This window comes from Nicotiana sylvestris, chromosome 7, assembly GCF_000393655.2.
Source record: "Nicotiana sylvestris chromosome 7, ASM39365v2, whole genome shotgun sequence".
In the NCBI taxonomy this organism is placed as follows: domain Eukaryota; kingdom Viridiplantae; phylum Streptophyta; class Magnoliopsida; order Solanales; family Solanaceae; genus Nicotiana; species Nicotiana sylvestris.
In genome coordinates, this window is record NC_091063.1 from 111,462,655 (window position 1) to 111,476,762 (window position 14,108).

The 14,108-nt window shown below is 42.0% G+C and overlaps 1 protein-coding gene across 1 annotated transcript; it reads right to left on the reverse strand.

Annotated features, from left to right (window-relative positions):
- Positions 1-12,904: 12,904 nt before the first annotated feature.
- Positions 12,905-13,462, reverse strand: LOC138873623 (uncharacterized). Its single transcript, XM_070152097.1, has one exon. The coding sequence runs from the start codon at positions 13,460-13,462 to the stop codon at positions 12,905-12,907; it is 558 nt and encodes a 185-aa protein (XP_070008198.1).
- Positions 13,463-14,108: the final 646 nt, after the last annotated feature.

Sequence of the window (14,108 nt, forward strand, 5' to 3'; positions counted from 1 at the left end):
GATCTTTTCATGTTTAAAATTTATTTACATGTCAAAGATCGAAGGATCTAAGATGTACCTGGTGAAAAGAGTCTCGTTTCGAAAATTAAAACTATACTGATCCTTACTATCAACTCTTTGATCAACGAAAATTGAATGAAAATATTGTGTTGAAAGCTTTCTCAAAAAACTCAACTCAAAAGTGGAAGAACAAGAAACTATTTTCTTGTAATAGTATTTTTTTCTCTTGGCTTTTGTATTGCACTCTCACTTTCACAAATTGATTTTTTTCGGCAAATTTTTCCCACCCTTTATATAGCATCACTTATAAACCATTTTCCTATTTGGTTGAATTAATGATTTACTTATTTCAAAAATAAGTAAAAGTTTATTTCAAAAATAAAGTTTATGGAATTGAAACGGAGGGAGTATCAATTATGAATACTATACAACAACAACATACCCAGTATTATCCCACACTATGGGGTCTGGAAACGGTAGTATGTACGCAGACCTTACCCCTACCTTGTGAGGATAGAGAGGTTGTTTCCAATAGACCATTGGCTCAGGAAAGCATAAGCACTAATGGAAATATAGACAAGAAGGAACAGTACCAAAAAGCCATATAAAAGCAGAATAAAAACAACAAGATAGTAAGGTGATCAACAATGAAAGAATGCAATAGTTAGTCATAAAAACCTACTACCAACAGAAAGCGGGACTGCGTGCCAATACTACTATTATGAACACCCTAGACTACCTACTTTACTATCCTAATACTCGACCTTCATACCTTCTTATCAATGGTCATGTCCTCGGTCAGTTGAAGTTGCGTCATGTCTTGTCTAATCACTTCTCCTCACCTCTTCCTTGGCCTACTCTACCTCTTCGTAGGCCCTCCAATGTCAACCTCCCACACCTCCTGACATGGGCGTCTCTGCTCCTCCTCCTTACATGACCAAACCACCTAAGTTGTGGTTCCCTCATCTTGTCCTCAATAGGGGCCGCACGCACCTTATCGCAAATAACCTCATTTCTAATCTTATCTAATCTGGTGTGCCCGCACATCCATCTCAACATCCTCATGCTATCTTCATAATCTGGACATGAGCGATCTTGACTGGCTAACACTCAGCCCCATACAACATCGTTGGTCGGACCACCACTCTGTAGAACTTACCCTTAAGTTTCGGTGGCACCTTCTTGTCACAAAAAACACCGGAAGCGAGTCTTTATTTCATCCATCCCACTCCAATATGATGTGTGACATCTTCATCAATATCCTCATCCCCCTGAATAATAGACCCAAAGTACTTAAAACTACCTATCCTAGGGATGACCTGCGAGTCCAGTCTCACCTCCCCAGCCATGATACATGGGGTTGAGTGTTGGCCTGTTAAGAACTCACATATCTAGAAGATGAAGTAGCAGAAATGAGGATGTTGAGGTGGATGTGCAGGTATACTAGGATGGAGAAAATTAGGAATGAAGATATTCGGGAGAAGGTAGACATGGCTTCCATTGATGATAAGATGCGGGAAGCGAGGCTCGGATGGTTCGGACACATACATTTTTATGTACTAACAATGTAAAGAATATTTATATAATTAAGTCATATATACGATAACTATCAATAAATTTATATTATATATAATATTAATTGATAATTTGATAAGAATGATAACTAGCTTGTTATTAATTACAAATTAAACTTTTACGTTTGTCAATCCTTATTCTTTTCATCTTTGCCACCTTCCCCAATGATGTGAAGACAAAGGAGGTCCATATTAGACACATATTGCAAATAGCCACCTTAGAGTATGCATTGTTGTCTAAAGTAAATGTTTTTGGATCATAAAGTAAAAAGTAGTGTCTCCATTACAGATATGAGTGAACAACCTAGACTATGGACCCTTTGTTCCTTTACACATTTGATGATAATGCCAATTTAGCTGTTCATTGATCATATAAAACTGTCATTTTTAATATGATTCATCATACTACGCATGCCAAAGGCCACTTCTAGTGCCCAGCAATAATAATATTATTAAGAGAAAATTCAAGTTAAAAGTCGATCACAAATACGTCTAGCTAAGTACGAATTAGTAATCTTAATTATATTTAGCATGCACAAAAAATTTAATGATCAATCATAAAACATAAATTCTTACCGCATGCGTTGCATATAAATCATGAATGTTAAAGGATTACCGCATGCATTGTACTATTCCTATATCTTATGCTTAATCTACTTTATATTGGAGGTATGATATTCCAGACATAGTTTGCTCCGGTTCATGTACAATCTGCTAATTGCACCTTGTTTATTAAATAAGGTGTACGAGATAAACTTTCATTGTGATTTAGCATTATGCAACTATATATGTATGTGACAAAGCTACTAGTTTGCTTATTAAAAGAAAGACCATCTTATATACATACGATAAGGTCAGTGACCATCAAGTGATGTGGTGCAGTGGATGGGGCTGTTCTTCCTCTAACCAGAGGTCTCGAGTTCGAGCCCTGGGTATGGAAAGATCATTGGTAGGAAGCGCTATCCCCCGAATGGGGTCTTACCCGGCGCGAATCCAAATATAGTCGGACTCCAATACGGATACCGGATACCAGGTGGGAAATCAACCAAAAAAAGATAACTGGTTAGTAATTCAGTTTTTCTCTCTGCCCCACTTTGATTAACCGTGTTTAATTAATTAGCATAGAGATTAAAGAAACAAGTGATTTTGGTAAAGTATCTGAAAAATCATAACTTTGTTGGAAATGTGTGAAACAAAAAGTTAATTTACAGATGAAATGACATGCATGTATGTGTGTACTTAAAGAAATTGACACATTAACTATAGTCCGTGAAGTGTCAGTACACAGATTTTCTTTCAACTCTAATGTTTTGTATAGTAGTAAATGCATGGATGAGCCCCACACATTATAGTAAATATTACGGAAAAGGTGAGCCCCACACATTATAGTAAATATTATGGAAAATGTCAAATATATTCCTATACTATTAGAAAAGGTTTAGATGTTTCTCTTGTTATACTTTGAGTCCAAATATGTCTTTGTTGATATACTATTGGTTCAAATATACCCCTATTCTGTTAAGTTTGTCTAAAGTGAATTGGATGTCAAATATACCCCTCTTCTGTTATTACGTCAGAAATATATTTGGACCAACAGTATAACAAAGGATATATTTAAAAAAAAATTCATAGTACAGGAGAATAATTGACCATTTGCCGTAAATATTATTCTAGGAGAGGAGGGTACATAAACCAAACAATAATAGAAGACTAGGAGCAGCAAAACTACGTGTCTTCTGTTGTCTAATAATTTTGGGTTATCTAGTACTTGCCCTGTCAAAAAGACTCGTGGCATATCACTGTGATTAGCAAAAAAGGACCACAAATCGGCCAAAGCATAGCAATATTGTACCCATTCTATTAGACAAAGAGAGCTTTGCAGCTGCTGGGTTGTTACCTCAATGTATACAGAATATATATAGGTTCTTTTAATTAACTACACTCTAATCACTTAACTAATAATATTGTTTACCCTCAAAATCGAATAACAATTGAATTTGTAAATGGTTTTAAGGATACGTGGATTAATTTGACACAAATCGATAAATTGAATTGTAATTAAAACGAAAGTAAATCCAAACCGTACGACTTAACAGTTATAGCCTTGAAAAGTAAGTCTCACTTTAACTGTATGCAATTCGAACAATATTAGATACGGAAGAACAATAGCTTACAGAAAGGAAATAATATTATACTGCTTTGGGATGCGTGTTACCATGTGTTTTACAAGTAATCAGACCCCCTTTATATAGTAGGGGAGTCCTACTTTAGGTACAATTCTATAAAAGGTAAAAATCTCCTGATTTGTTGATTTGTTGGTTCTTTATTGATACGTGCCGAGATTCCCGCCATAATACCCGATCGGTCAAGGATATTTCGGCCTTCTGTTATTACGGTCTCATGTTGGTTGTACAAACAATATTTCCTCGAGCTCGTTCGGGGTCAGGGTCGATTCTAGGACCATGGACTCAATGTTCTCGAGGACGGACATTCTGACCTCGTGTTCTCGTTCGATGGGATTTGGGGTTGGTCTTCAATCCCTCATGTTCTGAGCCCGATCGTTCATGCTATAGACGAGCCTAATTTCGACTGTATACTGATAGTCCCCTCGTTTATCAGAGAGTAAACGACAAGAAACGATATAAGCTTCCGATTCTCACCTCGATACCATGTGTCAGAAACGACAAAATGAGCGAAACGTCTCGTCAGTCACGTCTCGATGGCATTAAATGCTTGTCATTTGCCGGTCGGCTACTTCTGGATTCAAACCGTCATTTGAAAAGTATAAATACCCCCTTCCTTATCCATTCAAACATTACTTCCAAATTTTCTCTACTCTTGTTCCTTAAAAATCTTTGCATTTTGTAGCACTTGTATTATGATTTCTGGAGATCTTTGTGAGAACTTTCGCTTGTCTTCATTCCAAATCAAGTGTATCCCTTTTAACTTCCTATTTCCCTCCATTTTAAAAGAAATGGCAAAAACTTCAAAAATAGTTCCCCAAAAAGAAGCTACTTCTATATCACGGTCGGCTGTTGAGGAGACTGTTCCGCATACTGCTGTCGAGGAACCAGGTTCGGAACCCCCTTGAGTATGTTCATACCAGGTGGGTGCTCGGTTGCCGCCAATTTCAATATTGAGAAACCTCCATCCATACCTCGCCGGTGTGAGAAGGTATCGAGGTACATTTGCTCGATCACTAAATAGATTCTCCCTACGATAAAAAGGACTACAACTGGGTTGATAAGCACGTGGTGGTTCCCGGATCGGAGGAAGATATCACCACCCACGTCAAGGGATACTTAAGTGTTTACGCTTATCCCTTTACGCTGGGACCATTGGACCCGGTTATCATCCAGTTCTGCAAAAGATACGAGGTATGCCTCGGCCAAATTCACCCTTCATTCTGGAGGATCGTGATCCTCTTCTGGTTCTTTGTGAGCAAAATCAATGGATGCCCATTCACCATCGACCATCTTATACGCCTATACAGTCCCCGACTCTTTCGAGAGGGGGGAGGAACTGATTAAACTTGCATGTCGGGCTAGTAAAGCCCCGTTCTCGAGTATCGTTGAAGATCGGGATCAAGGTTGTCTAGGCCGTTTTGTCCGAGTGAGGACCTCGCACCTGATCCCAGCCGAGTACATGTCGTTCCCCAAGAAGTGAAACACAAAACGTAAGTAAAGTTTCGACTTTCCCAAAATTTTATTTTTACTCTCTTTTCCTTCTTTCTTATTGGTGTTTGGTGGAGATGCAGATGTTGTTTGGGTCTCGAACGCAGTCCCTCGACTCAAGGAGTGGGTTGAGGGAATTGTCTCTCAAAAGCCATGTTCCGAGCGCGCATGGCGTGAACTTTCAAAAGGCCGGTGGGAGACCCATTCTCACAGTGAGGTTCCTTTCCTGAGTGAATAACACTTGGTTTTCTTTTGTGTCACTGAGTTCTTACTCGTTTCATTTCCCTTTGCAGGTCTTTCCAAGGATGTCGCAATTAGGCCTCCATCGGGTGATGAGGATTGCCCTGCCGAGTCCCCTACTCCGAGACAAGGTGAGGAGAATAAGAGTAAACGGACTCAGAGTTCTCCGAACTCGAAGAAGAAAAAATTAAGGAGGAGGCTGGTGCGTAAATCTAAAGAAATCACAAGTTCCCAAGTACTATCATCAGAGTCTCTCAGCTGAGGGACGAATCCAGACAAGGAGCCTTTGAACCAGGGAGAGGCGAAGTTGGTCTGCCTCAAGCCAGGGAGGCCGACGGGGAGGCCGTGACTGAGGCTTCCGATCCAGAGAGAGGCAAGGTTGTTTTGCCCCAAGTTAGGAAAGTCGATGAGGGAGCCTTATCTAGGGCTTCCCGGGCAATGGACAATGCTCCAAAGGATGTATTCGGTGTGATAGACATCTCCGAGTCGCCTTCGTTCTCTGATTCCATGTTCAACGAGGCTCAGATGCTGAAAGGACCCCCCATTGAGGGGCCCTAGGGGCCGGCATACCCCTTCCAAAATTTCATTGATGGCGTAGACTCTACTGCAACGGAGGATGTTAGCGGGTTGGGTGACTTAGCGGTTCTAAGGAAGAGTCCATCTTCAGGAACGAGTGGGCCTTCTTCAAGCCCGAAACTAGCCAACCGGCTCCCAGCTCCGAGTGTGAATCCTGACCGGAAGTGATCAGTCATTATGTCTATTCCGGAGGATGTCCGGGTCCTTTCTACCTTAGTAGGGGTGACCAGTTACTTTCGGTGCTTGGTTATCGAGGAGGACCAAGCCAAGATGAATGAGGTGGAAGCACCATGCCTGTTCAATGGAGCTCAACAGGCGCTAAACCGGTTAACTTCAGATGCCTCTTTATGATTTCTAGTTTGTACTTAGATTAATTTATAGATGATCATAACCTTTCTCTTTGTGTTTATAGGCCTCGGTGCTTCACCACGAGACTTTTCTCTGGTATCGGGAAGAGTTAAACCAATATGATGTTGAGATTCGAGGGCTCACTAAGAAGAGGGATGCTTACAAACTTCTCAGCGAGCAAAGTGATAAGGAGGCTAAGAGCCTCCGAGCTGAACTAGAGGTGGTTCAGAAGGAGCATGACGACCTAGTTAAGTAGGTAAGAAGAGTATTTGAAGTTAGTGATGATGAATCGGACATGGTGACTAACAGTCTGAACCCGCAGGTCCGAAATAATCTTGATCAGATCGAGCAGCTCCGGGCAGAGATAAATGCGGTAAAGGCCGAGGCCAAAGAATGGAAAAGAAACATGGACCGCTTGGCCTGGGAAAAGAGACTGCCTGAGAACAATTGGCTTTAGCTGAGGTCCAGCTTCGAGCTGTAAAGGAAAAATCCTTGGTGCAGGCCAAAATGATCGAGGAGCTCCAGTCTCAGCTAAATTCGTTCGTCTCTGATCAAGAAAATCTGGCCAAGGAGCTTGAAATGGCCAAGTCGTAGGCCAAGGTGGTTAAAGTCAATGCCGATGAGAGGGTGGCCATTATAAGGCCGATGCCGAGGCGGCTCAGGTTCGAGAAAAGGATATCATCAAGTAGGCGAAGCGAAAATCTCGAAGAGAGGCCCTTGAGGAAATTCATGCTCGGGGTTTCGACTTATCGACTGAGATTGAGAGTTTCAAGGAGCTCGAAGTCGAGGCCAAAAAATTGGCCTATCCCGAAGATGATAAAGACTCTGAAGATTTGGGCGACCGAGGGTGGAGGAGACCCCGAAGGCGATGATGCGGCCCCCGGCGAAGACTAGGCCACTTAGGCTCTTTTTGTTTTTTGCTTTTTGTATTATCCTTTTGTTGCGGTCGTTTGGCCTTTGTAAAAATTTACATCGGGGATATTTGGCCCTTGTAATAAGAATTTTTGATATATATATTTATATATATAAGTTTTTTCCCTTCAACAGTTTCTGAGTTTTTTCCTTTGCTTTGTCATTTATATTTGCAAAGATTAAAATGCATTAGCATGAAATAGTTAGGTTATGCTTGGAGGTTCGAACAAGCCTTGCCTTCAACATTATTTTATTTTTAAGGCATCGTGGGGGTTCGGTGTCACCAGAAAGTTTTCCCCAAAGTACTTATACTTTTTCAAATTATAGTTTGTCGAGGGTAGCCTTTTAGAACCGGTTAAGAAATTTTAAGGCCTTGTTGTTTTTGTTATGGGTCTCGAACGTCTCCAAGCCATTTTAATATGGTCATAGTTTTTTTAGTTCGGGTGTTGCCCAGCGGGCTCATTATCCCGAGTTATCCGGGCTTGCCTAAGATAACAGTCCCCGAGTAGGGATGGCTGTAGCCTTTAAAATTCGGGCGTTGTCTAATAGGCCTTGTGCCCCCAAGCTCTAATAGCTCGGATCGCCTGAGTTTGTTTTCGGACAGCAGTCCCCGAGTGAGAGTGATTTTTGAACTTGGATTAAGGTGGCCCTTGGGCTCGATACCTTTAGGGGATCGGATGTAGGAAATTCCTTGAGAAATGCAAGAAAAATTTTAAAGGACAAGATATTTATCCCCAAATAAGAGACGTCACTATTTTCTTGTGCATAATAGTTATACATATGTACATGCTTTGTGTCAGGGCTCGAGCAGTCTATGCGGGCACGGTTCATTTGACTGTTTGGCCCTTACAATAAATCCTATTGATTGAGCCGAGACCATTCAATCACGAAGTTTCTTTCCTTGCTAAAGTCAATATCTAAGGGTAATTCCCCCCAGTATTCGAGGTTAATCATAGAGAGAAGCCTCGGATACTGCTGATGTGATTGCCGATTCATGATCGGCCTTCGATTCTAAGTTATCATGATCTACTGTTGCCTTGTTAAAATCCTTACTAGAAAACCTATTTGGGACAAAATCAGTTTAAGGGAAAAAGAGTGTAACGCGTGCTTTCAGACCTAAAATTGCACCATTCCTTGTTGGTTACCTGCAAGTGTTAGTTAAAAAAATAAGTGAAAAGGAAATAATGGGGTCGTACCTTAGCAGTAGTATCGTCGTTCATTGTTCTGAGTTTGTAGGATCCCTTTCCAGTAATCTCGATAATTTGGTACGGTCCTTCCCAGTTCGGCCCCAGCATACCTTTGTTCGGGTTTCGGCTACTCATGTGACCTTACTTAGTACTAGTTCCTCGACAGTGAAGTGCCAAAGGTTGGACCTTCGATTGTAGTATCTCTCGATCCACTGTTTTTGGCGGCCAATCGGACAAGGGCGGTTTCGTGCCTTTTATCTAATAGATCCAGGCTCGTATTCATGGCCCCATCATTTGATTCCTTAGTTGTGTATCAGAACCTGAGACTCAGTTCTCCGACTTCGATAAGCTTCGGCGCCGTAAACCAGTAAGAACGGGTGGCCCCGGTACTGGATTTTGAGGTCGTGCGGTATGCCCATAAGACTTCGGGCAGGATTTCTTTACATTTTCCTTTAGAATCGGTTAACCTTTTTTTGAGGTTTTGGAGTATGGTTTTGTTGATTGATTCTGCTTTCCGTTCCCACTAGGGTGATAAGGTGTTGATAGGATCCTTTTGATCTTATTATCTTCAAGAAACTTGGTCACTTTGTTGCCGATGAATTGTTTCCCTTTGTCGCACACGATCTCGGTCGGCATGTTGAACCGTCATATGATGCGGTCCCAAACGAAATCGATGAATTCCTTATTCCTGACCTTCTCATATGCCTGGGCTTCCACCCACTTAGAAAAATAGTCAGTCATAAACAATATAGATTGAGCCTTACCGGGTGCCTATGGAAGGTGGCCAACGATGTCCATTCCCCACTTCATGATTGGCCATGGTGACAAAATCGAATTCAGCAGCTCCCCGAGTTGGCGAATCATCGGAACATGTCTTTGGCATTTATCACACTTTTGTACGAATTCCTTCGCATCCTTTTCCATGTAGATCTAGTAGTAGCCAGCTCTGATCACCTTTCGAACCAATGATTCAGTGCCAGAATAATTTCCACAGGTGCCCTCGTGAACTTCCTTTAGGGCATACTGAGTATCTCCTAGTCCTAGACATATTACTAGTGGGCCATCAAATGTTCTTCTGAATAAGGTTCCATCTTCTGACAAGCTAAATCGGGTTGCCTTTGCGCGCAGGGCCCTCGATTCTTTTGGATTCAAGGGTTATTTCCTAGTTTTCAGATACTCTACATATTTGTTTCTCCAATCCCAAGTCAAGCTTGAAGAGTTTATCTCTACGTGACCTTCTTCCACTATCGATCTCATGAGTTGTACGACTGCCCCCGAGTTGAGCTCGTCGTCCTCGACCGACGATCCTAAGTTTGCAAAGGCATCTTCCTCGTTGTTTTGATCCCGAGGTACATGTTGCAAAGTCCACTCCTTGAACCGATGTAATGTTACCTGCAACTTATCTAGGTACCTTTACATTTATTCTTCTCTGACCTCGAATGAACCATTAACTTGGTTTACTACGAGGAGAGAGTCGTACTTAGCTTCGATCACCTACGCTCCCAAGATTTTGGCTAGTTCGAGACCTGCAATCATAGGCCTCGTATTGTGCCTCGTTGTTAGTCAATTTCATAGTTCTAATAGACTGCCTAACTACATGGCCTATAGGTGGCTTAAATACGATGCCAAGTTTGGACCCTTTTGCATTCGAGGCCCCATCCGTACAGAGGGTTCAGATTTCGAAAGACGTCCCCAAGTTTACCAATAACTCTCTTTCGACCTCGGGCATTAGATCCGGCATAAAGTTGGCCACGAAGTTTGCAAAATTTGAGATTTAGTGGCTGTTCGAGGCCGATATTCAATATCGTACCTACTGATTTCCACGGCCTATTTGGCCAAACACCCTAAGAGATCAGGTTTATGCATTATATTTTGCAATTGGTAAGTAGTCACAACACATATAGGATGATACTGAAAATATGGTTTCAGTTTCTTAGAGGCACTTAGCAAAGCGAGTGCCAATTTTTCTAGGTGAAGGTACCTAGTTTCGGCCTCACCTAGAGTCCTACTACCATAGTAAATTGGAAATTGCCTACCTTGATCTTCCCGAACCAGGACTCAACTTACCGCTATCTATGATACTACCAAGTATAGGTATAGTTGTTTGTTTGTCTTCGGCGCATGAAGCAGCGGTATGCTTGATAGGTACCGTTTGAGCTCCTCCAAGGCCCGTTAGCACTCCGGGGTCCACGAAAAGTTATTCTTATTTTTTAACAGTGAGAATAATCGGTTGCTCTTATCGAAAGACCTCGAGATGAATCACCCCAGGGCGGCTATGCACCCAATTAACCTTTGCACGGCCTTTACGTTGTCCATCACTGTGATATCTTCGATGGATTTGATCTTGTCGGGGTTGATCTCGATTCTCCGATTGGATACCATGAACCCAAGGAATTTACCCGATCCGACTCCAAACGCACACTTCTCTGGGTTCGGCTTCATATTGTATTTCTTCAATATGCTGAAGGTTTCCTGTAAATGTTTTAAATAGTCCTCTACTTGTAGGGTTTTAATCATCCGATTTACTAGGCGTTAATAAGTGGCACCAGCATTTTTCAATCCGAATGGCATCACGTTATAACATTATGTGTCGTACTTAGTGATGAATGAGGTTTTTTATTGATCATCTGGGTTCATCCGTATTTGGTTGTACATGGAATAGGCATCGAGAAAACTGAAGATCTTGTGGCCGGCCGTAGCATCGATCATGCGATCGATATTGGGTAAAGGGAAAGAGTCATTGGGACACGCCTTATTCAGATTCTTATAGTCTACACACATTTTTAATTTGTTCCCCTTTTTAGGGACTACCACTATGTTTGCTAACCAATCCGGGTATTATACCTCCCGAATTGACCCTATTGTAAGGAGTTTAGATATATCGTCCTTGATGAAAGTGTGTTTAACCTCAAATTGGGGTCTCCTCTTCTGCTTGATCGGGTGGAATTTCAGGTCTAGGCTTAGCTTGTGAGTGGTTATCTCCGGTGGGTTCCCTGTCATATCAAGATGGGACCAAGCGAAATAATTTATATTAGCTATAAGAAATTGAATGAGTTCTTTCCTGAGCTTAGGGGTTAACCCCATGCCCAGGTATACCTTCCGATTGGATAGACGTTTGATCAATGTGACTTGTTCCAGCTCCTCTACCATTGATTTAGTGGTGTCGGAATCATCGGGGACTATAAAAGATCTGGGAACCCCGTAATCATCGTCTTCATCAGTCCCTTGTTTATCCGATTAGGTCATGGCTGGTGTCGATAATTGCTATTTAGCCTCTTGCTTTGTATCCGAACTTGATTCCTTTGATGTTGCCAATGTTGATATTAGAATCACTTTTTCGACTGAAAACATTTCCTTTGCAGCCGGTTGCTCCCCGTAGATTGTTTTAATCCCTCCTGGCATTGGGAATTTTAACACTTGGTGAAAAGTCGAGGGCACTGCCCTCATGTTGTGAATCCATGGCCTCCCGAATAGGGCGTTGTACCTAATTTCTCCTTCGATCACATAAAACTTGGTTTCCTGGATGGTTTCGGCGGCATTCACTGGTAATATTATCTCTCCCTTAGTAGTTTCCCATGCCATATTGAATCAGTTTAAAACTCGGACTACAGGCACGATTTGATCTTGTAGGCCGAGCTGTTCTACGACCCTCGATCGGATGATGTTGGCCAAGCTATCTGGATTAATTAACACATGCTTAACTCGAGATTTATTTATGAGTACAAATATTACTAGTGCATCGGTTTGGGGCTGCACGATTGCTTCTATATCCTCATCGTTGAAAGACAAAGTTCCTTCTGGTATGTAATCTTGAGTCCATTTTTCCCTTGTGATAGATACTTTCGTGCATTTTAACATCGGCCCTTGGGGAACATTGACCCCACCAATGAAAATGTTAATGACGTGTTACGGTTCTTCTTGCTCGGTCTGTTTATTAAAATCCCTATTTCTGAAATGGTTCTTGGCTCGGTCGCTCGGGAATTCTCGAAGATGCTCGTTGTTGAATAACTGGCTACCTCCTCCCTCAACTGTCGATAATCCTTTGTTCTATGGTCATGAGTGCCATGATGTTTGTGTATCGAGTTTGGATCCCTTTGGGCTGAGCCGGATTGTAGAGGTCGAGGCCATTTGGTATCTTTGATGCCTCTGATAGCTAATACGATGGCAGTAACATCGACATTAAAGTTATATTCTGATAACCTTGGTGCTTCTTTAGGCGCAATAGGACTGTCAAAACCGTTCTTGCTCATGAGTCCCCGACTGCTCTGGCCTCGGTCATTTCTCCTTTCATTTCGCATAGAACTCCGTTCGGACCCACTAATTCTTCGATCCCCATTGTACGGCCGGTATTGATCCATGTCCGACCTTTGTTCATGGTCGATATCCCTCTTAACTATGTCGATGGGTCTAACAGGATAACGGACTCGGAAGGAGCCCCCAATTTATCATCTTCGACTCCAATTTTCGATTGATATCGATTATGCACATCAACCCAAGCAATGGCCGGATACTCTATCAGATTCTGTTTCAATTTATGTGAAGTCACCAAACTTCGAACATTGAGTCCTTGGGTGAAAACTTGAATGGCCCAATCATCAGAGACCGGTCGTAAGTCCATCCGTTCCATTTGAAACTGAGATACGAACTCTCTAAGCATCTCATTATCCTTTTGTCTTACTTTGATGAGGTCCGACTTCTTGGTCTCGACCTTAATATCCCTAGTGTGTGCTTTCATGAAAGAGTCTGCAAGCATAGTAAAAGAGTCAATAGAATTAGGAGGTAAGTTGTGATACCATATCATAGGTTCCTTTGACAGGGTTTCTCCAAATGTTTTCAGCAAGACACACTCGATCTCATCCTCCTCCAAGTCGTTTCCTTTGATGGCGCATCTATAGGAAGTGACATGCTCATTTGGGTCAGTTGTTCCCTTGTACTTAGGAATCTCAGGCATGCGAAATTTTTTAGGGATCGGCTTCGGAACCGCACTCGGAGGAAAAGGTTTTTGTATGAACTTTTTGGAATCCAAGCCTTTCAGTATCGACGGTGCTCCCGGATTTGGTTGACCCTGGAATTGTACGTTTTCACCTTTTTGTCGTTTGCTTCGATTTTCTTCTCCCCTAATTCTATCTGTTTTGTAAGTTCCTCGAGCATTTTAAGATCTCGGGGTTGGGACCGACTCATTTTCATTTGACATCTTCGCGGCCGGTTCTTCCCTGCGAGTGATTTTCCGAGACGAATAGGGTTCAATTCTGCTTGGTGTGCGGCTTTGGTTCTGTAACTAAGCTATCACCGTCTATTGATCCTATAACATTTCGAAAGATCATCTGTAGATTGATCCCGTCTCCTCCATTATTTTGAGTATTTTGCGTTGTCGATAGGGCTCCACCACGGATGCTATTCTCAGGGTTAGTAGGTAGGTTTGTGTCGATAGCCACATGCGAGTTAGCGTCCAACGGGTCCGCAATTGGAATTCTGACAGGATTCGTTACTGGGTGCTATGTTACTATTTTCACCATGGTGACTTGACTCATTATCAACAGGTGAGGGTGCTAATTGTGAATTTGACATTTTGAGCTTAAACCTGAAATCAGAGACAC

Excerpts from the sequence above, each read along its gene's own strand:
- LOC138873623 (XM_070152097.1), bottom strand. The coding sequence starts at position 13,462 with ATGCCTGAGATTCCTAAGTACAAGGGAACAACTGACCCAAATGAGCAT.